This window comes from Hermetia illucens, chromosome 3 (genome assembly GCF_905115235.1).
Source record: "Hermetia illucens chromosome 3, iHerIll2.2.curated.20191125, whole genome shotgun sequence".
Lineage (NCBI taxonomy): Eukaryota > Metazoa > Arthropoda > Insecta > Diptera > Stratiomyidae > Hermetia > Hermetia illucens.
The window spans coordinates 132,809,374-132,836,250 of NC_051851.1; the positions used below are offsets into that span (position 1 = coordinate 132,809,374).

General features: G+C 42.3%; 2 protein-coding genes across 2 annotated transcripts in view; one reads left to right on the plus strand and one right to left on the minus strand.

Moving 5' to 3' along the window:
- LOC119651855 overlaps positions 1 to 14,961 on the minus strand; it is a 28,247-nt gene extending 13,286 nt beyond the window's left edge. Inside the window, exons 1-2 of the mRNA XM_038055657.1 lie at positions 14,303 to 14,961; positions 1,107 to 2,043 (exon numbers count right to left, since the gene is read on the minus strand). Of these exons, the coding sequence (XP_037911585.1) occupies positions 1,107 to 2,043; positions 14,303 to 14,618 (1,253 nt within the window). The 5' untranslated portion in view covers positions 14,619 to 14,961. The remainder of the gene's footprint in view (positions 1 to 1,106; positions 2,044 to 14,302) is intronic.
- A 455-nt stretch (positions 14,962 to 15,416) lies between these two features.
- On the plus strand, positions 15,417 to 25,937 carry LOC119651374 (tubulin gamma-1 chain). Its single transcript, XM_038054949.1, has 5 exons — positions 15,417 to 15,612; positions 15,723 to 15,835; positions 15,894 to 15,983; positions 24,612 to 25,202; positions 25,267 to 25,937. The coding sequence occupies exons 1-5, from the start codon at positions 15,564 to 15,566 to the stop codon at positions 25,786 to 25,788; spliced, it is 1,365 nt and encodes a 454-aa protein (XP_037910877.1). The 5' UTR covers positions 15,417 to 15,563; the 3' UTR covers positions 25,789 to 25,937.
- Positions 25,938 to 26,877: the final 940 nt, after the last annotated feature.

Sequence of the window (26,877 nt, forward strand, 5' to 3'; positions counted from 1 at the left end):
ATGAAATGCCCTCGAAATCTCTCACCAAAGCTCAAAGCTCAAAGCTCTTACGAAATCTATGAGTAATACCATGACCGTCAGGTTGTGAATAAAATCCGGTTCAATATGTTGCGGTGGGTGGGTCACTTAATCCGTATGGATGGAGATGATCCAGCCCGAAGTCTATAAGGGCAATATCTATGGTAGAAAAAGAAGACGAGTCAGACCCTACCTGAAATGGAACGATAGCGTAGGCCAGGACCAGAGGTACCTTTTAGGGATATCGAATTGGAAGACTTCGGCGCAAAACCGGGATATCTGGCGTTCCTTATTAAGGCAGACCTTGACTGGATACCAGTTGTTGCGTCGTTGATGATGTTGATGAAATCCATTTTTTGAAAGGCGAAGAAATTTATTCAAACCTCATGTTTCATGTCCTGCGGGGACCTCCGCGGTGGGCTTCCAAGATGGAAGCCTGCTGCATCTCCCATGCTGCCGGACTGTGGGAATGCGTTCCACAGAGTCCACGTACTGGAGTCTGTGAGTGTCGCCGCTAAACAAGTTTAGAACAGAAACAAATGTGGCTTGGATGCAGTTAGGGGAACAAAAGACGGTAGGGTTGTGGAAGACAAAGCGAAAAAGGAACCCGTACCCAGGATGGGAAGCCGAGTGTCGACGAGCAAAAAAAAAACCTAAGCAATAAGAAATAGCCTTTAGTAGGGGCACCACAAAACAAGAGAACCAACACTGAGATATAGTTTTTACAACTTACACACTGCGCAGTTTGAGGAAAAAGCGCGCAAAAGATAAATTCACAACAACTATACGATACACCTGGCCAGCATGGCACAAAATATATAAAAAGCCAAAAACAAAAGAGAATGAAAAAGAAATAAAGGAAAGATAGACTCACGCTTGTAACTCCTGAAAATGACACCAAACTCGCACAGATATGAGCTTCGGCGTTCCATTAATTACTACCGCGAACGGCTTGGAAACAAAGGAAACCCCGAAAAAGAAGAACACACCACTACGAGAAATAAAAGACGTACACCCAAAAGCGCAACGCGCAGAAAAAAGGACATGCGACGACTGGTGCAGAAAATGCGCCAAAATAATAAACTCACCTTTGAAGTTTTTCGTTTTCCTTCTGGTCACAATTTTCCAGCGGTGGACTACTCTCTCTACGTTCTTTCGCCCTTTTGTTCGTCTCTTGTTTTATTTGCATCTGTCTGACTCTTAAAGATCGCCTTTTGTTGTTCTTCTTTGTGACCGTATGGTCACTTCTTCCATTAGGTGATGTTGTTTCTAAACCTAAGTATTTATAAAATTCTTCTTTTTGTGTAGATGAGACGTCCACTTTGTTGAGTATAGATTTGATTGTTTTGTTTGGATAGTCTTCATTAGAGGGAACTTTAAAGGCCGAATCTACACTATCCTTATTAGAGGACTTCTGCTTCATTTGTCGAGCGTTTCCATAAACCCTTCGCAGGGGTTCACGCCTTGGATAGATTTTGATTATACTTGAGTTATCCCTGGTCTCTGATAAATTCACTGGGGATGTCGATATTGTTTTCGGATCAGCAGAATGTAGGAATTCTGATTGTATCAATTCATTTGTGGTCGTATTTATTGTAAGGAGAATGCTTTCTGCCTCCGATATATTACCTTTTTGTTTGTTCTTTGCTTCAACACCCGCGAGAAAAGGTTTTTCATTATTATTCTCCATTATCTTTCTCACATTTGTACTTTGTGTTATTGACTTTGTCTCTGCTGATTCGTTTTTGACACCATTTTCATTTTCGGTTGTGTCTGGCGTGAATTTCCAAAACATTACTCGATCGCGCTCAGTCATTGGTGGATATCTTCTGATAATTGACGCCAAGTATCGCTCAAAATTGTCCGATGGAATAGTATTCTTAATTCGGCGGCGTGCTGGGGAAGTTCTACTCGATTTAGACACTATGAAATCGCTCGATGTTTCCTTGGATTGTAGACGCGTATTAGGATTGTCATAGGATGTAGATTCAAGTTCAGTCACCTCTGGTTCGATATTTACTGAATCTGGAACAACAAAAAAAGCGAAACATTATTGAGATAACGTAAGGTCTTCTAACGTATAAAACCGCAAATTCTTCGCTCCCAAAGTTAACTTGATTGTTTAAGTGAAATTTTGGAAGCATTTGGAAAAATTTATCTGCTGTAGTTGAAATAATCGATAGCAGAATGAAACTCGAGACCAATATCGATCGCCAATAGGAGCATCTGAGGGAAAATCAGCCATGATGAGAATACGTGAAAAGGAAGGAGAGGTTAAGCATTATACCCACAAAGAATGGATCCAGATTGCTCAGGAGTGTGACAGCTTTGGGGCTCAAGAGTGAGACTTAGTTCTAGAAAGGCACGATAAGGCCATAGGTAGGTACTAACCACCTGTACTGGCTCAACTAGATCGGCGGACATACAACTGAAGTTCGGCAACCTGGTGGTAATTGTGAATAGGGAGAGCTCCCAGCGGAAGATTGGCCACTTTCGAACCGCAGATATTGTTCTCGGCACTGCCCTACTGTGCCAGAAGTAGTCACGTTTAGAGGGGAACTGAGTCGATTTGAATTATTTCGGGAGGAAGGGAGAAAGGTGAATGATGCTGCAGAGCAAACTGAAACACGATGCTAAATAGGTCGCGGAAGCGCGGTAGGTCGCGCCAAGCCTTGATTGAGAGAGGGATCCGGACACCGCAGATGTCCCAACAAGTTCTAAGCATCATCGGTGAAGCCTTGGATACCATAAGATAGATACCTCAGAATCTTAAGAAAGCTACATCCAACTGTGAAGGTGTCTTTTATCCCCTTCCACCCGAGAAGGGGCGAGTGAATCTCCGCAAGGACTCTCTTCCGTGAATTCCTGGCCAAGATAGGCAAAATACAATCCTAGTAAATAAAAATCGCACAGGAAATTTTCCCTTGTGATGAAAAGAGATAAGGAAAAGAAAACCCAGTATCCATGCTTCTCAGCTGTCTGGAACTGGGGAGAAAACGCTAGCAAGGCAAAAATGCTGCGGTATTACGGATTATGCATTCTAATACCTGTCACAAGATGAGATGAATCCCGGGCTATCGAGCACATCTTACTATGCGGAAAACTCCATTTTCCGGAATCATTTTAGAACTGTCCTTCCTACAGCAGTTAATAAGGCTAAAATAGAGCCATGTGATCAAGGTTCGCTGCCCGTAGTAGGAGTAGGAAAGTTCTTATCAATTATTTCATTAATTGTTCAATTATACATTCGGTCAAAGATTGAGACTAAGACACTTGTTTTGAAACAAATGTTGCATACCGGGCAATACTCTACTGTCAAAATACGCGAGTACGCGTAGAGACCTATCACGAACTTCGTGGAGTGGAGACGCGACTTCACAGAAAGAAAAAAATGCCCAGTAGAACCAACAAATTTGTGAACTCAAAAAGTGCAAGTAGCAATCGCACCTGGCACACAAGTTTTACCAGTTCTACCGAGTTAGCAGGATGAAGCCTTATACACCTCGATGCTCATCTTGCCGAAACAAAGAGAGAAATCTGATTTGCAACTGTATGGGCATATTGGAGCGATAGGTTGAATACTTTGATGCTGCTAAACAACCAAAATATTAGCGACTTGGAGGTTCCGCCAACTGAAGACAAGGAACAAATGTTGCCACCACCAAACATGAATGAAACAATTCGTGCAATCCATCGACTTAAATTTATAGCCCAACTAGTTAAATATGGAGCCGACCAACTACATTAAACGCTTCCTTAACTGATGCTCAAGATTTGAGATGTTATGGGAAGAAAAGCCCAAAATGTACAATCTACCTACATCCAGATCGAGCAGACAGCGATCTTGGCTGTATATTAATAAAGGCAAGACGACACATTAGCCGCATTCCAGAAAAGAATCCTCCGAAGAATTTACCTATATGAGATTGGACGATTGCATAGTTTATATAACAACGAAATTTATGAGCAACACCATGACCATCTGATTGTGGAAATCTTGGGGGAGTAGCCTGCAATGCAATTGTTGTCCCTCCTTAATGTGTGACCCTGCCATTTTCGCCTTCCGATCACAGCGCCTATGAGTGTCAGGCCTGTGTGCCGATCTAATTCCTCCTCAAACCAGCGTACTTCGATGATATGACGCACGAAGGCTTGGAGCTTTTGAGTAACAGTGGGGGTCAGTTTCCATGTGCTACTACCATATAGTAACACAGAAAGAACATTAGCACCGAACAGTCTCAACTTGATTTCGACATTGAGATAACTGCATTTCCAGATTTTAGACAGGGCAACGAAGGCAGATCTAGAGATGTTAATGCTTCGAGTAACATCCAGTTCGGTGTACCGTCGGCAAAAACTACGTTTCCTAGATATAAAATTGATCGATGCTCCATCCATTGATGCTCGCCGAAAGCATAGGCTTTGTTGGTGTTTATCTTCAGTCCAACTCTACTTGCCTCTTTTTCCAAATCTAGAAACATTTGGCCAAGTTCCATGATCCGGTGAGAGAGCAAACAGATGCTATCAGCGTAGCCGAGGGGTTTGAGGAAAGATGCCATGGTCCATTGAGTTCCCCTACGTCCCCTGGACAAGGCAAGATGAAGAATATCACCGATAAAAAGAAGAAATAATATCGATGACAAGATGCAATTCTAATGGACTCCGCTTTCAACCTCAAATTTTACCTTGATGCGGCACGTGACATTTTGCCCAATTATATGTCATTTTATCATGATTGCTCGTACGGTGTGGTAAGTTAAATCCTCACTGAACTTATTATGATAGGCTCTGCGCTCAAACAATATATAATCAATGACGAAACGGTGAAAGCTGCAGAAATCACCAAATCTTTCACCTCATTATCGTGAACGTGTTTTCTGTCTGTGTGTCTGCTGTTGTCAAATCCCACCTTGACATTCAGATCACTATTATTATTTCCTCAACTCCTTATTATTGCTCATAGAAAGCATCTTTCTCCACTAGGCCTTGCGGTAGCCGTCAGCGACAATCTGACACCGGATTCACGCCCGCATAACACTTTAATATTGTCATGATCAATGCCAAAACTACTAAATTTAATACCTTTTGAAGAAATGGGTACTTCTCCTCAATCGGCAAAACTTAACCTGGTTAAACATCTGTATTATTTGCTCGAACTCCATGTCCATAAAACGCTCATCGAAGCAAGAAATGATTTCTGGGAGGCATTGTGACTTCGGTACAAACGAAATTTGCTCCGGGATGATTCAATACCTTGCTCACCCAATGAATCATTGATTCACAGCGATTAATATAAAAATTGAAATGAAATGAATTCGGTTGGTTTCTACTTAGAATCCGTTCATGTTTCTTGCTGTGCCAGTACTTATGTTGCAATTGGTTGTGTTAATTTTCCGTGCTCTCCTTGTATGATCTGTATTACGTAGGAATAAATGTTTTGGTGTTTTATTTGGATCATCTGATATATGTTTAGATGTGGGTTCTTCAACCCCCCTCTCTTAGAACAATTTGTGCCTATCACACACAAAATCAAAATCGCCTTTTCACATCAAAGCTGGCGGAAAGAACAGATTTGCAACTGATAGCCGTTATCAGCACTCGATAGTCGCCTCAGCAGTATTAGGAAGTATTACGTAAACTATCTCCATACACACATCAATCAGCAGCCAACATTTATTCCAATCCCTAACATTACAAATCAATAAAGCCAAGAATCTTCATCCCCATATGCACATGTGCCCAAAATCATAGCCAGCCCGAAAATCTTCAAAAGACCACCCGAACTCAACCTAAAGCAAGCCCAAAGCCAGCCCGAAACCAACCTAACCTAATCTGCTTCGTGATGCGATAACGTTAGGTGATGTTGTAATGTTTGGATCGCGCTCGGTGATGGTAATGTACTATCATACTTTAAGGTGATATCACTTTTGTAATATTACATACATCACATACACATCTCTAATGGACATGACACAAAATACAGCGACAGAGGTGAAAATCTTTTCTTTTTACATAAACCTAAGTACGCTCATATAAAAGTACTATTTAGTAAAGTTTGGTTACACTTTGTAGTACCATAATTTTTCCGCTTCCGGGAACACCGAAATCTTGCAGTTAGAAGTCTACCAGAAACCGGCTCTCAGGTTAAGAGAGCGCCCCATGCGGTACCCGTGAAAAGCAAACCGACACCTCTCGGCGTTCCAGAGTATCGGCATATTGCCGCAGGAGGGAGAGCACTCTACAATCCCACCATTTTACTTCGCTTTGGCCCAGAGTGTCCAGATTATATCGTTGGAATTCTCGCTCAAGATGGAGAAAGCGAGCATTTCCAGGAACTAAAGATCATAACGTTTCCATTGAATTAAAGTTTCGAAAATTACAATAGGCTCTTACGAATTATGCACCAATAAATATTTATATTTCTAAATATTGCGGTTCACACTATATATATATTTCTGCGATATTGACATAACGGAAAGAACAACCTCAGATGAAAAACCTCCCTCCATATAGATCTCCTATCTAGTGCCGAAAGTCACAACAGATAACTGCTATAACGCTGAAAGCAGTGGAGGTTTGATGGCCGCCAACAGAGCCTCTTTCAGCTTACAAAAACTTTGCGCTCAAAACGTCTTACATAGAGCCAAAGCCGTTCCTGTACAAGAGAATGATCTTAACTGTCCTCTTGTATTCCCCGGAGACTTGGGTCCTTAGGAAGAAAATTGCGAACTCTTGGCCGGTTGAGAGATGAATCCTCCGAAGAATTGTTGGCCCCTACAAGGGATGAACGAATCCGTAGCCTACATCCGGCTCAACAGGTTGCGGTGGCCGAGTCACCTAACCCACATGGATGAGGATGATCCTGCTCGAAAACTCTATAAGGGCAATATCTATAGTAGAATAAGAAGATGAAGCGGACCCTGCCTCAGATGGAGCGATTGCATAGGGCAGACACCTTTTAGACATCGAATTGATAGACCTCGACACAAAACCGGGATGTCTGTAGATCGGATATCGGTATGTTGCGGCATTGGTGATAATAATGACTTGAACAGTCGATATGGACAATGAACCTAGTGCCAAGAACTTTGGATTTATGAGCAATACCACGACCGTTTTGTTGAAAAAAGAAGCAGATGCAGGGATTGGTTTAGACGACTCAAAAGTGGTAATTTTGATGTTTACGACCAACCACGCCCCGATGCACCAAATTTAATGTTAAGACGAATAACTGGAAGAATAACTCCAAGAAGATCCGTATCAAACTGCAAGAGTGATCAGAAGCGTAAAATGTTGATTCAACGACAGTTGGAAAACGAGTACACAAACTTAATTCATCGAACAAGAGTGAAATTGAGTACCGCATCAGTTAACCGAAAGATAGCAAGAAAGGCGATTAGCCACTTGTGGTAGAGACAAAAAGAAGTCAATTTTGTATCAAATAATTCCCGGTGATGAAAAATGGATTCACTATGAAAATCGTCAGGGATAAAAGGCAAGAGTGAAGCCAAGTGGGCCGTCAACATCGACAACAAATCGTGGCATTCACGGCAAGAAGCTAATGTTGTGTAACTAGTGGGACTAGCAAGATGTGCTGTATTACGGTTGCTGCATGATTTTGACAGCGAACATGATTTTGCTTTACGAAGTGAACGTGATTTTACTTTACTAAGCTGATGGACTTGCTTAGCTGGGAAGTTTTACCTCAACCGCCGGACATTGCACTTTCGAACTATCATCTGTTCCGATCGGTGGTTTACAAGACTAAAACTTCAAAACCTATTCAGAAGCCAAAAATTGGATCAGCCCGTGAATCGCTTCAAAAAATCAGGAATTCTTTTACAGAAGGATCCCTTCTCTACCCGAAAAATGGGAAAAGGTCATCGATGCAGATGGAATAATAAATATACCATTCTGCATACGTGCAGGCCGTTGTGAAGGCCGTTTTTTTTTTTGGCTTTTTTTAAAATTTTTTTGTGAAGAACTGGAGAAAGATACAAATACTAATTTTTCATCATAGATTCATTAATATCTTGAGCGTGCATAGTAGTTTTCCCAGCTCGATTGCATAGTTCGTTATTGAAATACAGAGCAATTTATACACCCATCTCCAAAAAAGGTGTTTTTCTGCTGCCACGCTAGGGGGTGCGGCGATCATCTTGGAGAAAAAGTCAACGGCATTTTAACGTACAGACTTAACTACAAACGAAGATTATTAAAAAATATTGACAACTGAATTTTTGGTGCCTTGTTAAATTTTTTTTTTTAATTTCTTTAATGAAAAAAAAACCTACTGAAAGAATCGCAATTATCCTATAAGGCCTACAAATAAGTTCTGTCGGTTTTTTCTTTAAATTTGAAGCTTTATTGTGAAAAATTGGTTATACATTCATTGTTCAAAGTATAGCCCATCGCTAGCCACAACTTTCGTCCATCTTTCAGACAATTGATAGATACCATCGCGCCAAAAATTGGCCTGCTTGGCCGCTATCCACTCATCGAGCCATTTTTTGAGTTCGTCGTAATTGGAGAAGTGCTGGTCAGCTGCAGCGCCCGGAACAAATAATAATCAGAAGGAGCAATGTCTGGAGAGTACGGCGGGTGGGGTAGGACTTCCCATTTCAACGTTTCTAGATATGTTTTAACGGGCTGTGCAACATGTGAACGAGCATTGTCATGTTGCAAAATAACTTTATCATGCCTTTGCTGGTATTGCGGCCGTTTTTTCTTGAGTTCGTAGCTCAAACGCATCATTTGACGTCGGTAGAGTTTGCCCGTGACCGTTTCGTTCGGTTTTAGCAGCTCATAGTATACCACACCCAGCTGGTCCCACCATATACACAGCATGATCTTCTCACCATGAATATTCGCTTTGTATTCGCCGTCGATGATGAGGCATGGCCGGGGTGTCCCCACGTTGCCCGACACTTGGGATTATCGTAATGGATCCACTTTTCATCGCCAGTAACTATTCGATGCAGAAAACCCTTCCTTTCTTGTCGTTGGAGCAGTTGGAGCAGTTGTTCGCACGTGAAAAAACGGCGTTCGACGTCTCTTGGCTTCAGTTCATACGGAACCCAATTTCCGACCTTTCGGATCATTCCCATTGCTTTTAAACGGTGGGAACTGGCTTGCTGAGTGACTCCAAGTGTTTTTCCAAGTTCTTCTTGCGTTTGCGATGGATCTTGGTCGAGCAATGCCTCTAATTCTTCATCTTCAAAAATTGTTGGCCGTCCGGCGCGCTCTTCGTCTTCCAAGTCAAAATCGCCACTTTTAAACCGTCCAAACCACTTCTGACACGTTCGTTCAGATAGAGCATAAACTTCCACCAAAATGCGATGACTTTCGGTTGCTTTTTTCTTCATATTGAAATAATGAAGTAGAACTCCCCGCAAAAACACATTATTTGGTACAAAATTGGCCATTTTCGTTGATGAAAAAAGTATTGTTGTTTACACTTCAATTAAATAATTTATACTGACGTTTGTGCCTATTGACAGTAGCTTTCCGATGAATGTTTGGATATGTGGATCAATGGAATAAAAAACAAGCTACGCCATCCATTGTGAAAACCGACAGAACTTATTTGTAGACCTTATAGTTTGCGGACCGTAGAAACATATTCTGAATAAGTCCCGAAAATTTCAAAGAATTTCGTTGGGTAGATTTTGGGCTATGGTGGCAGCCGATTTTCAACATGCGGTTTCGAGAAAAACGCATTTAAAAAGTAGAATGCGATTTTTAGCCATAAAATCTTAACTGACCATTAATCTGCTATACCTAGTCCATAAAACCTTAGGTTTCTTGAAGAAACACATGTACGGCCTTGGCTTCAATTCTTGTCCTTTTAGCGAAGTCATTCGGACCGATAAATACGAGCTTCATTACAGCAATCAACATAAATCTAGCATGTGACTTATCACTATAATTTCCGAACGACTCGGAATATCAAAAAACAACTTTGCCCATATATTCTACACTATATCTAGATACAATTGATGGCAAAAAAATTCAATTCCGCGGATCCGACACATGGGATGACCTCCTTAAGGAGGTTAATGTCTTCAGCAAATTGGATGCATTAGAGAGTTTCATTATCCACAAGATACGGGAGGAATTAACAGTGATTTAGTAAACGTCAACAGTTGGCTTTTAGGGTTAATTACGTTAAAAAAATAACTAGCAATTAAGCTCTGGATCTAGGTATTTAAGGACAAACTTTACCATAAGCAGTTCAGACAAAAATTCAATGAGGAAAAGGACAATTATCATATATGGACAATTATCATATATCATTATATGAGAACTTAAAAACCTCATTATTCAGCATCAATACATTTCATTTGATATCCCACATGACTATATTTGGTGGAAAAAAATGTACACCCCTTTCGCAGGTATGGGAGAACGATATAGCTCATTGCATGCATGAACGTTCACAGTTCCCACTTTCTCATCAATTTTGGTGTCAATAGGTGTAACAGTTTCCGAGAAAACTGCGGGTGACAGACAGACAGTAAACCAATTCTAATAAGGTTTTGCTTTATGGAAAACCTTAAAAAAAGGACGGGGAGAAGTATATTCTTCATGAATGGAATTTTATTATTTCACTCGAATGTCAATTACTCTAACTCCGCCATGCTATTTCCATAGCATGCTGGTCCCAAGTCCAGTTAAAGGAGGAAAATTATAAGATGACGTCAAATGAAGTATCAGCAAATACGACGTTTTCTTTTACACCTTGTAAGAATTCAATTTTTATACCATAATAATTAACAAATGAGCACCTCGAATTGGTTTTTTTAACGGATATGGTAATTTGGCAGATCAAACTACTACTTCCGCGTAAAAAAAAGATATAATCATTTTCTAACGCGGGAATCTATTAGACGAAATGTATGCGAAATTGCATTCAAAACAGCCTTCTCTGGGGAATAGGCATGGACTAAATCAATTAAACGATAACGCACGACCGCATGTACCCCGTTTGGCCGTGCAAAAGCTACAGGAGTTTCAGTACAAAGTTTTGGCTCACCTGCCATATTCTCCAGGCCTGTCACCAACAGACTATCATCTTTGAGTTTGGTAAACGCACTACTCCAACCTGTAATTGCATCCTTTGAAGAATTTTTGGAGCAAAAAAATACTAGTTTTTTTCAAAAATTAATTTTTGATTTGCTAACACGTTGGCAACGAACCAAGGAGAACAACGTACATTGGTACCATCTTCAGTAAAACAAAAATAAAATGCTGAGATCAGGGAAAGAGATAAATACAGTATAGTTGGAGTTATTCCACTATGCTAAATCCTACCTGATCTCTCTTGGTGACAAATGCACACAATGTCGTTAGAAACAGGATGATCGGATTGATTCACAGGCCTCGGAAAAATGCTAGGGCGTCCACCTCAGTCGACGCGGCAGGACAGGCCTCGGTCCTGTCGAGAAATGTTCAAGAGTTCTGGACGTATCGATTTTGGGGACACTCATGACCTTGTACTTATGAATACATGGTTCATCAAACGATTGTCTCATCTTCCTACATTTTATAGTGAGAACAGTAAAACGAAATCGACTACATTCTCATAAGACGCCGACATTTTACCGCTGTCACTAATTCCAAAGCTGTTCCGCCGACCATCGCACTTCAACATCTGCCGTTGATTGAAATGAAAGACACGATCCACAGCGGTATATCAACCCAGATACTTGGCTTTGGAATGACGATGTTGAACTGAAGGTCGGTGGAAAGAAATGCCTCTACCAAAAATTTCTCGATGATAAAACACCGGCCAGTTGGTAAATTTATAAGAATGCCAACTGGGAAGCAAAGAAAGCGGTCGCTGTCACCTGAGCGGACCATTACAAAAATCTTTACAATAAACTGGACACTCGGGATGGCGAGAGAGGTCTGTATCGACTTGCTAAAAGCCGTAACGAACGTACACAGGATATGGAACACTTCTGTTGCGTTAATGACAATAACGGTACTTTGCTTACCAACCGTCGAGCCGCAACGGATAGATGGCGAGAATACTTCGAGCAGATTTGAACTGAAGGATTTGTTCATCCTCCATTTCCACAATCATTGCCGACATTTGGAACAGTTCCATCTGCCAGCGCAACTGGAGTAGAGGAGGCAATAAAAGGAATGAAATCGGGGAAAGCCACAGGACCTGACGACATCACATCTCAACTCTGGAAAGCGAAAACCTGGGACCCAACACTGTGGCTCAGTGAATTCTTTAATCGGGTTATTCACGAAGGAAGAACACCATCTGACTGGGTGCTCAGAGGTGGCGGTGAGGAAGACGGGGCGGCAACCCTGTCGGCCAAACCAAAACCAAGTGGCCGAGGAAAACCTCCATAGTGGTGGCACCGGGAGACGCTGTACTCACTTTGGCTTGCCGGCCGTGATCCAGTAGGCGAATGCTCCAAAGCCCTAATCAGGGCGATCAGACTCGAGTCTCCACGGGGACTCATCTGAAGTGGCAATTTGGTCACGAAACCTCACCAGGGGTATACTGGTACCATGGGAACCGGGATAACCCCTGGACTCTCAAACTACGGGTGAACTGCCATTGTATGTGAGTACAACTCAATTGCTTGTGGTTGGCCTCCTAGTGAGATCTTCATGGGGGTTGTTGGTGATGCTCAAGCGAGAAGAGACCTTCGGGCCTCGGCGTGGTGTTGCGTTTCGACACGGGTGCCGTACTCCTTAGTTCGGTAGAGATTTAGGTATGTCTTGCATCCACCAGTATGAATGCTAAGCCATGCACTTGGTATAGACTGGTACTGTTGTTTCTTGTCACAGCGGGGTTCTAATTGTGGTCAAAAAATCAATCCGTGTCTTAAGAAGATCGTGGGATTAAGTCCACGAGACAGGTACTCACGTTGAGCCCGGTGGCGCAACTGAAGTTGAGGAGCCAATAAAACGAATGAAATTGGGGAAAGCCACAGGACCTGAAGACTGAGCTGTTGAAAGCGAAGAGCCGGGACCCAACACTGTGGCTGAGGGAATTCGTTAATCGGATTATTCAGGTAGGTAGAACACCATCTGACTGGCAAAAAATGTCACTGTTCCAATATAGAAAAAGAAAGGTAGTCCAGAAGAATGTTCATGTTCATATTCCGATCCGATTACTTTCCCATACCACGAAGATTTTTGAACGCATTCTTGACAACCGTATTCCCGAAATCGTTGAAATAACCGTCAATCAAGCCGGATTTGTCAAAAATTGTGGAACTATTGACGCAATACACGCTGCACGGTTACTCATCGAGAAACATCGTAAGAACCATCGCCCTCTTTAGATTGCATTTCAGGACCTCATCTGGTATGCTTTACAACACGTAGTGCCAGAAGAACTCGTGCACTGGGTTCAATTGCTCTATCATGATCCGAAAAGTAAAGTTCGAAGTTATGGCGGGTGTATCAAAACCGCTTCGTGTCTCTGTTGGTGTTCATCAAGGAAACGCCGTCTCACCACTCCTCTTTATTTTTGTTATGGACACCATCACACGGGACATCCAACGTCCACCGCCCTATGCAGATGGTGTATTCCTAGCATCTAATGATTTCGAACAACTTGTCCAAGAATGGAATGATGCCTCATGCAACACGATGATATGGTCACGCAATTCGCACTAACGAGAATTCACTTGCCAAAATTGGTCTGAACATGGAAGTCGATGGTAACCGAGGAAAAGGCAGGCTGAAACAACGGTGGCTTGATACGCTGAATGGGGATTTTAAAGCCTCGAGATTGCATCCAGATCACGCATTTGATGGAGCCAATGGCGAAACCGATCACAACGAGCCGACCCCGCTTGTGAATGGGACAAAGGGTGAAGAAAAAGAAGAAATTAGGTGGTCAACGGGCAAAACCGGAGTGTTTTGGTGTTTTTTGATTAAGACAGATCTAGATCGATAGTTGCGCCGTTGATGATACAAAAACAACATTAATGAGGACTCATTCCTCGTCATGAACACCCCAAAACCTCGGCAACCAGTGATTGTTTTTATTCGCAGAATACCCCAAAAGGAGAGAATGCGTTTAAAAGGGAATTTTCTGAAATTCGATGCGATTTTTGCGGAATTTTTCTTTGAAAACAATGAATGCCTGCAATATTGATAAATATTTGTTTCGCTGCTTGTCCCCGACTCATAAATATCATGCTGCGTAACAGTGGCACATTTGCCCTTCCAATTTTCCAAGTTAACTTTCAGCCATAAATTTGTTTACAAATTTATATTAATTTGTTTACAAACACAGTAATCTCACCCTTCACTATCTTCGCCTTGGACATCTTCCTCTTTTTGGGTATCGTAGTCAGGCGGCTGAATTCAATCGCTCGATGATCATCAAACCCGATTTCCTGGTCAAATCTCTTCAAGATGTCTTCATCTCGCCGCCGGTCCTGTTCCGTGTACTGGAAAAAAGGAGAATCCAACGCAGGAGCCGCCAGCCGCTCAGCAGCAGCAGCGACCGCATTCTTCCGGCCAGTTGAGCTGTCGGCTCCCAACGAGCGACTCAAAATTATCTCCTTTTTCGAACCGCCGAGGTTGGTCAGCCGTTTCTTGCTAATTTGCTCGTCCATTTTCGACGAAATCGAAAACGATAGCGTCTCCAAGGCGATCCCAACCTTCTCTTATCTCGTTCGCTGACTTTTTTCTCGCGACCGAGTTGTAGAAAATCTGTGCCTTCTTATTGGAAGGAGAGCTTGGATATGCAAGTCTATTTTTATTCACATAATTATTCACGCGCACGCTTTTCACATGGATCAGTAACTGTTGGGGTGTTGAGTTCCACTTTCCCTACAGTAAAGTACACAAAACACCACAGTTGGAAAGGAAAAATAGGAAATTAACAGGAAAACTCATTGCAGTTGATGTGACAAATGAATAACATCGGCAAACGCTTCCATTACCAAAATATGCCATTTGCACGAGGACACTGAACTGCATGTTTATCAAAAGTGACAGCAATGTAGTGACATTCCCGCCACAAGAGGACGCTGGCTCCGTTACTAAATTGTTAAAAAAATCATGTAACCGCAAGAAACTTGAATTTTAATTCAGGACTTCTTTTATGGAATGAATTAAAAACTCATCCCATGGTCCATATAAAGAATATAATCAAGTAGAAAGCGGATATTCAAATTGAAAGAAAGGTATTTCTCTGTAAAACTTCAAACCAACAAAAGGGAGTCAAAAATTACCTAAATTACTGTTTTTCGGGGTGCCTGCTTTTTCAAAATGACCCATACCGTCAGAATTCATGTAGATTACTCCTCCAGGTCCAGTTACTACGTTTACACAGAAGCGATTCGAACAAAGCTATTGGCATCACCGAGCATTTGTCTAAACTCAATCCCAAACAAAAAGAGAGGAGAGAATCCAAACGTCACCCTGACACATTCGAAAAGCAGTAGGAAAACATCAAAAATTCGTTGGCGCGATTTGAAAAACGAGAAAATTATCGTCAATTGTTGTCGCAGTGAACGCACCAATCCTTCTGAATTTACGCAGGAAAGCTAAGAGTCATGCCAAGCGAGATAATTACATTGCAGCTGGGTCAATGCGGGAATCAAAGTAAGATCGTCGGCATTTCCAGATTTTCGTATCTTCATTAACCTTTTCTGCTAAATCCATGTTAACGCTTTTTTGTAACTTGTCCACTAACCGGTATTGCAAATTTTTAGTTGGTTTCGAGTTTTGGAAGCGTCTCTGCTTGGAGCATGGAATCTCACCGACGGGGGTTCTGGAGGATTTTGCGACAGATGGTCTGGACCGGAAGGATGTTTTCTTTTATCAGGTAAATAAGGGAGAAGCGAAAAATTTGAAATTTCGTCTAATTGAGAATTTTGTTTTAGGCGGACGATGACCACTACATCCCAAGGGCCGTGCTCCTCGATTTGGAGCCTCGAGTGATACATACGATAATGAGCTCGCCATATGCAAAGGTAGGTCCTCAAAATAGGACGGCAATGTCCTTGACATTTTAAATTATTTGGGAATACCTCAACGGGTTCAAACTCCTTAGTTTAGGCGATTGAGGCAAACTTTAGGGTTATTTTATGAATTGATTGAAGAGTTCGGAAAGCCTTTTGAATTACAAAAAGGTAGTCATTAGAAAAAACAATGGAAAAATGAAAGTAGAAATATATGGAGAATCAATGGGATTTGTGAAGTCATTCAACATGTTTTTAGCTTGATTCGCAAACATTTTAATGACAAAGTGAATGTATTTGCACAGGATGTATTCCGAAATCTCCTTGGAGTATGATAAGTCTGTGGCCCGATGGAAGAGCAAACAAATATCATCAGCATAGTCGAGGTGTCTGTCTATAGTCAACTGAATTTGTCATGTCCTCCGAACAAGGCAGCATGAAGAACGATACCCGTAAAAAGCAGGAATAATATCGGTGACAGAATCCAACCCTGGCGGACTCCACTTTCAACCTCAAAATCCTCCAAATTTGACCTCGGTACAGGACGTGACATTTTGCGCCATCATATGATAATAGCTATTAGTTTCGGAATGCCCCTCCTGCGGAGATCACTCCAAATACTCTCCCTGTTCGCGCATCCGAAAGCTTTCTGGAAATCGATGAAGATCAAAGGTATCAAATCACCGTTGTTTCGGCCGACCTTTTAGTCGTTTTTCATCAACTTCGATGTTCAGACCAATCTTGGCAAGTAAATTCTCGTTGGCCCGAATTACGTGATCATATCTTCGAAGTCGCAGCTTTTCCACGATGCAACCTCATATCAATGGCGGATATCCTCATTTCGTCTCCATTACCGGAAGACGCCGTTCATTGTCTTTTGTAGTCGGCCAACACTCAGAACCAACCGTTGATACGTCGATCACAAAGAACACCAGTTGTGGAACGCGACTTCATGCAGGTTGCGTTAATGCGTGAAGCAATTTCATAATGCAGTTCTCCATTGGCTGATAGCAATGACCCAATATATTTCAATCGCTCAGTTCTATACAGGTCATTGCCGCTGACAGTGATTGTGCCTGCTTCATGGGGATCGGTCGTCAAAAATTCAGGTTTGTTCAGAACTTTTACTTTTCGGATCGCGGTAGAGCGATTGAATCCAGCACACGAGTCCTTCTGGCACTAAGTGTTGTCCTAGAGCATACCACATGAGTTCGTGTAGCACACTGTCAAACGCTTTTTCTAGATCGAGAAATGCAACGTAAAAGGGGCGATGCTTCTCACGGTGTTTCTCCATGAGTAACCGCACAACGTGTATTGCGTCGGTAGTTCAAAAGTTCTTGGTTAACGGTTACTTCAATGATTTCGCGAATACGGTTGTCAAGAATATATTCAAAAATCTTCATGGTATGGGAAAGTTACCGGATCGGGCGGTAACATCCTGCTGGACTACCTTTCTTTTTCCATATTGGCACAGTGGTACTTTCTTGCCCGTCATATGGTGTTCTTCCTTCCTGAATAACCCAATTAAAGAATTCACTGAGCCCCAGTGTTGGGTCCCAGCTCTTCGCTTTCCAGAGCCCAAATACGATGTCGTCAGGTCCTGTGGCTTTCCCCGATTTCATTCGTTTTATTGCCTCCTCGACTTCAGTTGCGCTGACAGCGAGTTCTTGAGGGTTTTACGTGGGTACTTAATTCCACGGTCTTCTTAAGACACGGATTGATTGTGTGACCACAAACAGAGCCCCGATGTGACAAACAACAACGGTACCAGTCTATACCAAGTGCATGACTTAGCATCCATACTGGTGGATGCAAGAGCTACCTAAATCCCTACCGAACTAAAGAGTACGGCACCCGTGTTGAAACCCAACACCACGCCGAAGCCCGAAGTTCTCTTCTCGCGTGAGCATAACCAACAACCCCCGTGAAGTTTCCCCTAGGGGGCCAACCGCAAACAACCGAGCTGTACTCACATACAACGGCAGTTCACCCGAAGTATCAGAGTCCAGGGGCTATCCTGGTTTTCATGGTACCAGTATACCCCTGGTGAGGTTTCGTGACCAAGTTGCCACTTCAGATGAGTCCCCGTGCAGACTCTGGTCTGATCGCCCTGATTAGGCCTTTGCAGCATTCGCCTATTGGATCACAGCCGGCAAGCCAAAGTGTCTCCCGGTGCCGCCACTATGGAGGTTATCCTCCGCCATTTGGTTTTGGTTCAGCCGACAGGGTTGCCGGGGCGTCTTCCTCACCGCCACATCTGAGCACCAAGTTGCGCTGACAGGTGGAACTGGTCCAAATATGATGATTGTGGAAGTGAAGGATGAGCAAATTCTTCAGTTGAAATCTGTTCGAAGTATTTTCGCCATCTAACCGTTGCGGCTCGACAGTTGGATATCCTTCGTTCATTACGGCTTTTAGCAAGTCGACAAATATCTCTCTCGCCATGCCGAATGTCCAGTTTATCGTAAATATTTGAGTAAATATGTTTCGCTCGGGTGACAGCGACCGCTTTCTATGCTTCCCAATTGGCATTCTTATAAATTTGCCAATTAGCAGGCGTTTTATAGTCGAGAAATTTGTGGTAGAGGCCTTTCTTTTTACGGACTTTCATTTCAACATCATCATTCCAAAGCCAAGTATCTCGGTTAATGTACCGCTTACCCGGTTTGGTGACCTCGAGGTTTGCAGAGGCCGCTGTGGATCGTGTCTTTCATTTGGTTCCACGATTCTTCCACATGTTACTGGAACGTCCACAAGGGGAAGAACTTCAGCGAATGCGATACGATTAAAAACCGTGGTGAAGTGTTCTTTCCACCCCTTCAGTTGCTCGCCATCGAAGGTGAGAAGTTAACCGTGAACGGCCTTCACAGGACCATGGAAAGATTTGCGACCACATGCAAACTCTTTCGTGATGTTGTATATACTTCTGAAATCATGAATCATGGAGGCCCAATACTCATCGATATTCTCAGGCGCGTTACTCAGTAGATCAGCCAATTAACAAGATAGCTCTTCCAATGTCGAGCGACAGCTGGATCGTACATACATGGCGGACGCAATTCGCAAGCGAACATCAGATGCTGATCCCTTTCAAGGCCGATGTCAGCGCCTCTTGTTACGCACATCCAAGAGACAACTTCTACATCTACTCCTGATTTGGAAGTGATAAATTTGATTACTCGTACGGCTACGGTCAATTGAAATTCAGGCTCTGTGCTCGAAAAATATGCCACCAATGACGAGGCATCAAAGGGTAGAATAGGTCCCAGGGCGAAACGTGGATTATCACAATGGAGCATAAAATCTGGCAAACGCCTGCTAAATCAACAGCAACAGCTCTACTATCAAACCCCATCTCCAGTTCCACGTGGTAACTGTTAGGAGCTCTTTTTTAACGAAAAACTTCAGACGGAGAAGGGTGAAGGCGAGTATCCCATGCCTCAAAATAGGACGAATTGTATTAACTGGTCCTCCAGGTTGGGGGTTGAGTAGGGCTGACAACCCTACAATGAAAACAACTCGTTACGAAGCCACAAAAGGAGTCTCAGACTGAATTGACAATCCATCGACGAAGCCGACAAGGAAAACGGAATAACAACGTGCTCCCTGTATAGAGAAGGGGCTGCCACGCAGCTAGCCGATACCCTGTCCCAACATACGGCTAATATAAAAGCGTTGAACAGGGACCGGTTTCCTGGAGAAGAGCCACTACACTATATATTATAGTGGTCGAAGTAGGTTTCTTAGCCAGCCAATGAACGTTCACGTTCACGTCCCTACAGAGGAGACTGCAGAGTCGGAGAAGGATGCCCTCTACGATGCAATAGAAAGGACTCTCGAAGCCTGCCCCAGGTATGATATCAAAATCATACTTGGGGATTTTAACAGCCAAGTAGGGAAGGAGCCCGTATTTAGGCGATACGTTGGCTCCCATAGCTTACATAAGGATACCAATGATAACGGACTACGGATTATTCAATTAGCAGTGTCACACAAAATAATTGTTGGAAGTACCTGGTTTGCGCGGAAACTGGTCCACAAACAAACGTGGGCCTCTCGAGATGGAACCACTTTCAACCAGATTGACCACATGTTGATCGGACGCCCCCAACTTTCAGTCTTGATGAATCTCATATGAACATATAAGGCGGCCAATATTGACTCGCATCACTATCTCGTTGGCATGGTGCTCCGGGTTCGAATAACAACACCATTTAGAATCCCCTCTGACAATCAGGTGAGAGGTAACAGTGAAGCCATCCACAGCATAGCCCTCCACGACACCTATAAGAGGGAAATGGATGGAAGGACCCTGGAAATGGAGCTTCAACGAATGATCTTCACAACCACAAACATACTTGGCCCAATTTGCAAAAAAGTCGGAAAGGCTGGTTTGACGATGAATATAAACTAGCAACAGAACGGAAGAATGTTGTAAACAGAGTAATGTTGCATTCTCTAAGAACGCGGGCACGCGCGGAAAGTTATCAGGAACTCACACACAGACGGAAAAAGGAAACCTGGGAGAGCCAATAAGTCTGTGAACTCGAAAAGTACAGGGAGCAGTCGCACCAGGTGCGGAAGTTTTTCTAACAAGTCAGTAGAAGGAAACCTTATACGATCCTCATCCTGCCGCGACAAAGGGGGACATCTGATTTCCTACAGAATGGACATATTGGAGCGATGGAATGAGTATTTTGACGAACTGCTTAACAATCAGAACATCGGCGAGTTGAAGGTCCCGCCAACGGAAGATGACGGACAAATACTGCCACCGCCAAGTATAGAAGAAATAGTCTGAGCAATTCATTGGCTTAAAAATCATAAGGCGCCGATGGAATTACAGCAGAATTGGTTAAATATGGAGGCCACCAATTACATCAAGCAGTTCATCAACTTATGCTCAAGGTGTGAGACAGCGAATTAATGCCTGACGATTGGCGATGAGGCATTATCTGTCCCATAGATACACACATGCAGTGCAATTATAGAGGTATCACGTTGCTGAATACCATCTATAAGATATTGTTCGGCAAATCAGCAGCAGATCAAATTTTCTCTCGGCGGCAAGATATGGGAAAACTGTTGGAATATGGACATCAGTTGCAGTTCATCGACTTTAAGGCCTTTAAGGTAAAACTGTACACGGCCATGAAAAAATTCGGTATCCCGACGAAATTGATAAGACTGACTAGGCTGACCCTGACCAATGTGCGAGGCCAGATAAAAGCAGCAGGATCACTCTCGAGACCATTCAACATCAACAACGGTCTAAGACAAGGGGATGCCCTATCATCCGTCCTCTTTAACCTGGCCCTGGAAAAAGTAATCCATGATGCTGAGGTAAATGCGAGGGGTACGATCCTTTTTAAGTCCACCCAACTACATCATGGAAAGAACGACCCGAGACGTAGAAACTGCCTTCATCTTGATCGAGCAGGCGGCGCGAGAACTTGGGCTGCACATCAATGAAGGCAAGACCAAATATATGGTGGCAACGTCAGTAGCAAAAACCAACAACATCAAATCGCACTGGTCAAAAGAGAATAAAAAAAATAGGAGACTACAGCTTTGAGACTGTTGATAACTTGTCCTATCTAGGGTCGAAAATCACAACCGATAACAGCTTTAACGATGACATCCGCGCGCAGTTGTTGGCAGCGAACAGAGCCTAATTCAGTGTACAAAATTTATTTATATTATTCCGCTCGAAACATCTCACCATATAATTAAACCTCTTACTGTACAAGACTATGATCTTGCCAGTCCTTATGTATTACTCGGAGGCTTGAGTTCTTAGCAAAAAAAAAATGCGAAATCTTGAATTTTTTGCTCCCTTCATGAGGGTGGACGATTCGGTAGCCTACATAACGAAGAAATCTATGAACGATACTATGACCGTCTGTTTGTGGATAAAATCCGGCTCAATAGGCTGCGGTTACGTAATCCGTATGGATGAGGATGATCTAACCCGGTAAGCGGCAGGGAGTGAACGCTTAGCTTGGGGTGGACTGCCGCAGGGCCACCATGTCATCTGGCCCCCCATGAAGAGGAAAGGAAGACAGGAGCCTCTCATCACGTAGATGCCGGAATCAACTCAGAGCTAATTCTTCCCCGTTATTCCCGTGCCCGTGTTTTGCAAACAAAACCTTATTAAAGTCGGTTCAATGTCTGTCTGTCTGTCACAAGCATTTTTCTCAGAAACGGCTATATCGATTGACACGAAATTTGATGAGAAGGTGGGAACTGTGGACCCCCAGACATGCAGTGAGTGATATCTTTCTAGGTTGAATTTAGGGGGGGGGGTCCCCATACATGTAAAACGGGGGGTGTTAAATTTTTTTCACCGAATCAAATGAAAGGTACTTTTTGAAGCCGGTCTTAGTTTTGAGATCTGTTAGAAAAGAAAAAGTTTTGGACCTTGAGTCATGAACCAGACAGAGATCGTTACGAAGGGAAGAAAACAAAGCGGCTGTTGCGGTCAATATCGAAGTAGCACCAGAAATACCAATTCGGCATATTTTGCTGTTGGATTTGGGTCCACATCCTTATAAGATTATGCTGACGCAAGAATTGAGTCGAGCGACTAATTAGGCACTAGAAATGTCGGCCAGAGATTTGGGTTTAGCCAAAAAATCATGCTTTCGGTCGAAACCCATTTTTAGCTCAGTGACTATGTAAACAAATATAATTGCCATTATTAGAGCGATCACTATTCGTAAGTGTTGGACTAAAAATTAATACATCCATAAAGATTAACTGTTCGATGCGATTTGTGTCATGACGGTACTATTGAACCTTATTTATTTCGAAATGAGGAATGAGATACCGTTACGATCAACGGTCCTCGATATAGAGCGATGTTAACTGACTTTCTCCGGACAGAAGCTCGACAACATGAATATGTTCGAGTTTTGGGTTCAACAAAATGGCGTTACATACCACACAAACGACTCGACGCTCGAAGTTGTGAAGTAACTCGCTCACGGTGAGCGTTTGTAAATTGACCGCCGCAATCATGCATCTTAACATACCTCGATTATTTCCTTTGAAGTTACGTCAGGTTCTTCTACGGTAACTAGCCAGCCATTTTGGAGCAGTACGAGGCTGATATTCGAGAGTCTTTTGCTGGGATAACGCCGTACATATTGGCCCAAGTTATCAAAAATTAGAACGCCCATTTGAAGTCGGGGTGGTCATTGGGATGATGCGCTATTCCATACATAATGGTATGAAGGTACCTTCAATAAAAAGCCAGAAACAATTTGATCTTTTACAACGGTGTTGTTTTATTTATACTTCTTTTTCTATCGTTCTTATCTGGTCGCTCAGCATACGGAGTCCCAGTTGCGAAGTTTAGGGAACTTTTTCTCTAACTTTGTGACTATCAGTAGTTCGACCTCATTTTCAGAAATAAAAGTGATATCGCAACCGATAACAGCTACGACGATGAAATCTACGCACGGTTGTTGGCAGCCAAGAGAGCCGATTTCAGCTTACAAAAACTGTTCCGCTCGAAGCGTCTCACCATAGGGTCAAAATTCTTACTGTACAAGGCAATGATCTTGCCAGTCCTCATGTATTCCTCAGAAACTTGGGTTCTTAGCAAGAAAAATTGCGAACTCTTGGCCGCGTTCGAGAGAAGAATTCCGAAGAATTTTTGGCCCCCTACATGAGGATAGACGATTCCGTAGCCTACATAACGACGAAATCTATGAGCGATACCATGACCATCAAGTTGTGGATAAAATCCGGCTCAATAGGTTACGGTATGCGGGTCACTTATTCTATTGGATGAGGATGATCCAGCCCGGAAGGTCTATAAGAATCTATGGTAGAAAAAAAGGCGAGACAGATCCTGCCTGAGATGAAGCGATCGTGTAGGTCAGGACGCCAGACAACTTTTAGGGATATTAAATTGGTGGACCTCGGCGCAAAGGATGTCTGGAGTTTCTTATTAAGGCAGGCCTAGACCGGATACCGGTTGTTGCGCAGTTGAAGATGATGAAAAGTGATTTTATGCAACTTTCGTATGGCTTCTAGTTCTTATCTATGTAGATTTTGGGGTTTTGAAGTAAAATATTCCTATAACCAACGCCTGTTTAGCAAGTAAGAAGTCGCATTATTTGGAAAGTTTTTGAATTTTACTTAATGTTTTCCCACGAGGACGACTATAAATGTGCTCTATGCTTTTTTGGGTACGAAAGCTCTGTTGCGAAAAATGAGTATGTATCACATTCGTTATATCATTTTCGCTAATCACTTGAACTGACATCGATTTTAACCCATACTTCAAATGTAAAACAAATATGCATTAACCCAAAATACAACCAACCTATGATCTCTCCGTATAAAAACTCCTTATAATAAATGAAACTTAACGTGCTTCATGCATAGCATTTAAAGCAATAAAGACGAGGAGAACTAATACCCTTTCAATATTGAAAAGTAATTCCTAACATCCTTATAAGATTCGAAATGCTTCATACATTAATTTTTCGGTAAAAAAAGGGTGAGATCTTTATATCTCTGAATGATTTATTTCTTAACAGTTAATTTGACTAGACCGTTATTGCTAGCATTACTACTTGTTTAGTATTTTAGTGATTCAGCGTATTCACAGTAAGCATTACTTTGCAGCTCTACAACCCAGAAAATATCTACCTCTCCAAACATGGCGGCGGTGCAGGAAATAATTGGGCATCAGGTTACAGCCAAGGTGAAAAGTTGCACGAAGAAGTTTTCGATATCATTGATCGTGAAGCTGATGGCAGCGATAGCCTTGAAGGCTTCGTTTTATGTCATTCAATCGCTGGTGGTACAGGATCTGGAATGGGGTCATATATCATGGAACGACTTTCCGACAGATTCCCAAAGAAACTTATTGAAACCTACAGCGTCTTTCCAAATCAGGATGAAATAAGTGATGTCGTAGTTCAGCCTTACAATTCCTTATTGACGTTGCGGCGCTTAACTAGTTGCGCGGATTGTGTGGTTGTCCTCGATAATACAGCGTTGAATAGAATTGCCACAGACCGACTACATATCCAGAACCCAAGCTTTACACAAATAAATACATTAGTTTCAACTATAATGTCCGTTAGTACTACAACGCTTCGATATCCATCGTACATGAATAATAATCTCATTGGGTTGACGGCGCCTTTGATACCTACACCCCAATTGCACTTCCTCATGACAGGATATACTCCATTGACGACCGATAATGATGTAAGCATTTTATTCATGCAATTATTCACAAATGTTAAATATGTTGTTTTACGCTTTTTTTCAGCAAACCGTTAATGTCCGTAAAACCACAGTCCTGGATGTTATGCGACGACTTCTTCAACCGAAAAATATGATGGTCTCGACAGGTCCTGATAAAACCAACCATCACTGTTACATATCAATTTTAAATATAATCCAAGGCGAAGTAGATCCAACACAGGTTCACAAATCACTGCAGCGGATTCGGGAACGAAAGCTTGCTCAGTTCATCCCATGGGGTCCGACAAGCATCCAAGTAGCATTATCCAGAAGTAGTCCATATGTGCAAAGCAGTCATCGAGTATCTGGTCTTATGTTAGCAAACCACACCAGTATATGCTCGCTATTTGAGCGAGCGCTCAGTCAATATGACAAATTGCGAAAACGTGGTGCATTCTTGGACCAGTTCAAACGGGAAGATATGTTTAAAGATGATCTCACTGAACTAGATGAATCTCGAGAAGTGGTCGATTGCCTCGTTCAGGAATACGAAGCTGCAACTCAACCGAATTATTTACATTGGTCAGCGAGGAAAGGTGAAACCTAGATCTGAATGTGAATTCATCGAATATAATTAGATTGATTGCTTCAATTGCCAATTTACTTTTATCCTTTACTTATGAGTCTCACTTTTTCCATTTGTTTTTTAAGACACGATTTTTGTTTTTGTTAATAAATTCATGGAATATCCTCAATGTTAGTTGTTTCTATGAAGAAAATTCGAAAACTTTTCGGGGAATCAAGGATATATTCCCCACAATACTTTAATTGTAATTGTACATAGAAATAAGGCCGATCCATTGACAAATTAATTCATTCAACAGGTGAAAAGGAGGCAGACATTTTTACCCACTAAAGATAAAATTACTGCCCCAACTCTTGAAATTAAAATTTTGCGAACATTACATACTCCATAAAACAGGAGACATATACAGCCTTTAAAAAAACTGAAGATTTAGTATAAATAAGGCAGTCGTTTTACCAATTTATTTTTTATATTTTCCGATAATGCTGAGCTTTACCATATCTATCGTTCCATTATATGTGTAATCCGACTTCATTGGCTTTTGATAATTAGCTGCTATTTGTGCCGGCCAATCTCGTTTAACTTTGCGGAATACTCTGGTGTAAATGAGCGCTTTATCCATTTCAGAAGAAAAAAGATCGAATTAGTTGTTTTGGGCTTCATTGAAATCCAGATATTTTCTGTTAGGTTGTGATTTTGTGACTGAAATGACTAGACCATTCTACTGTTTTCATTTCCCTTCTTTCCGTTACACGTAGAGTCTACTCCAATGATTCTTCTAGAAGAACCCGATGTCGATTGTTTTTGCCCCACAGTCTTTCAGTAGACTTCCATAAAACAGATTTTTATAATTCATCATCATCAACGGCGCAACAACCGGTATCCGGTCTAGGCCTGCCTTAATAAGGAACTCCAGACATCGCGGTTTTGCGCCTAGGTCCACCAATTCGATATCCCTAAAAGCTGTCTGGCGTCCTCCATTGCTCCATATCAGGTAGGGTCTGACTCGTCTTCTTTTTCTACCATAGATATTGCCGAAGTTTAATGTAGTCTGCGACGTAATACGGAAGATGCTGCAAAAGGCAATAATTTCAGAAGTGTATACCGGAT

Excerpts from the sequence above, each read along its gene's own strand:
- LOC119651374 (XM_038054949.1), top strand. The coding sequence starts at position 15,564 with ATGCCAAGCGAGATAATTACATTGCAGCTGGGTCAATGCGGGAATCAA. Across the intron at positions 15,984-24,611 it reads TGAGCTCGCCATATGCAAAG|CTCTACAACCCAGAAAATAT; the intron begins GTAGGTCCTCAA and ends ATTACTTTGCAG. Across the intron at positions 25,203-25,266 it reads CATTGACGACCGATAATGAT|CAAACCGTTAATGTCCGTAA; the intron begins GTAAGCATTTTA and ends GCTTTTTTTCAG.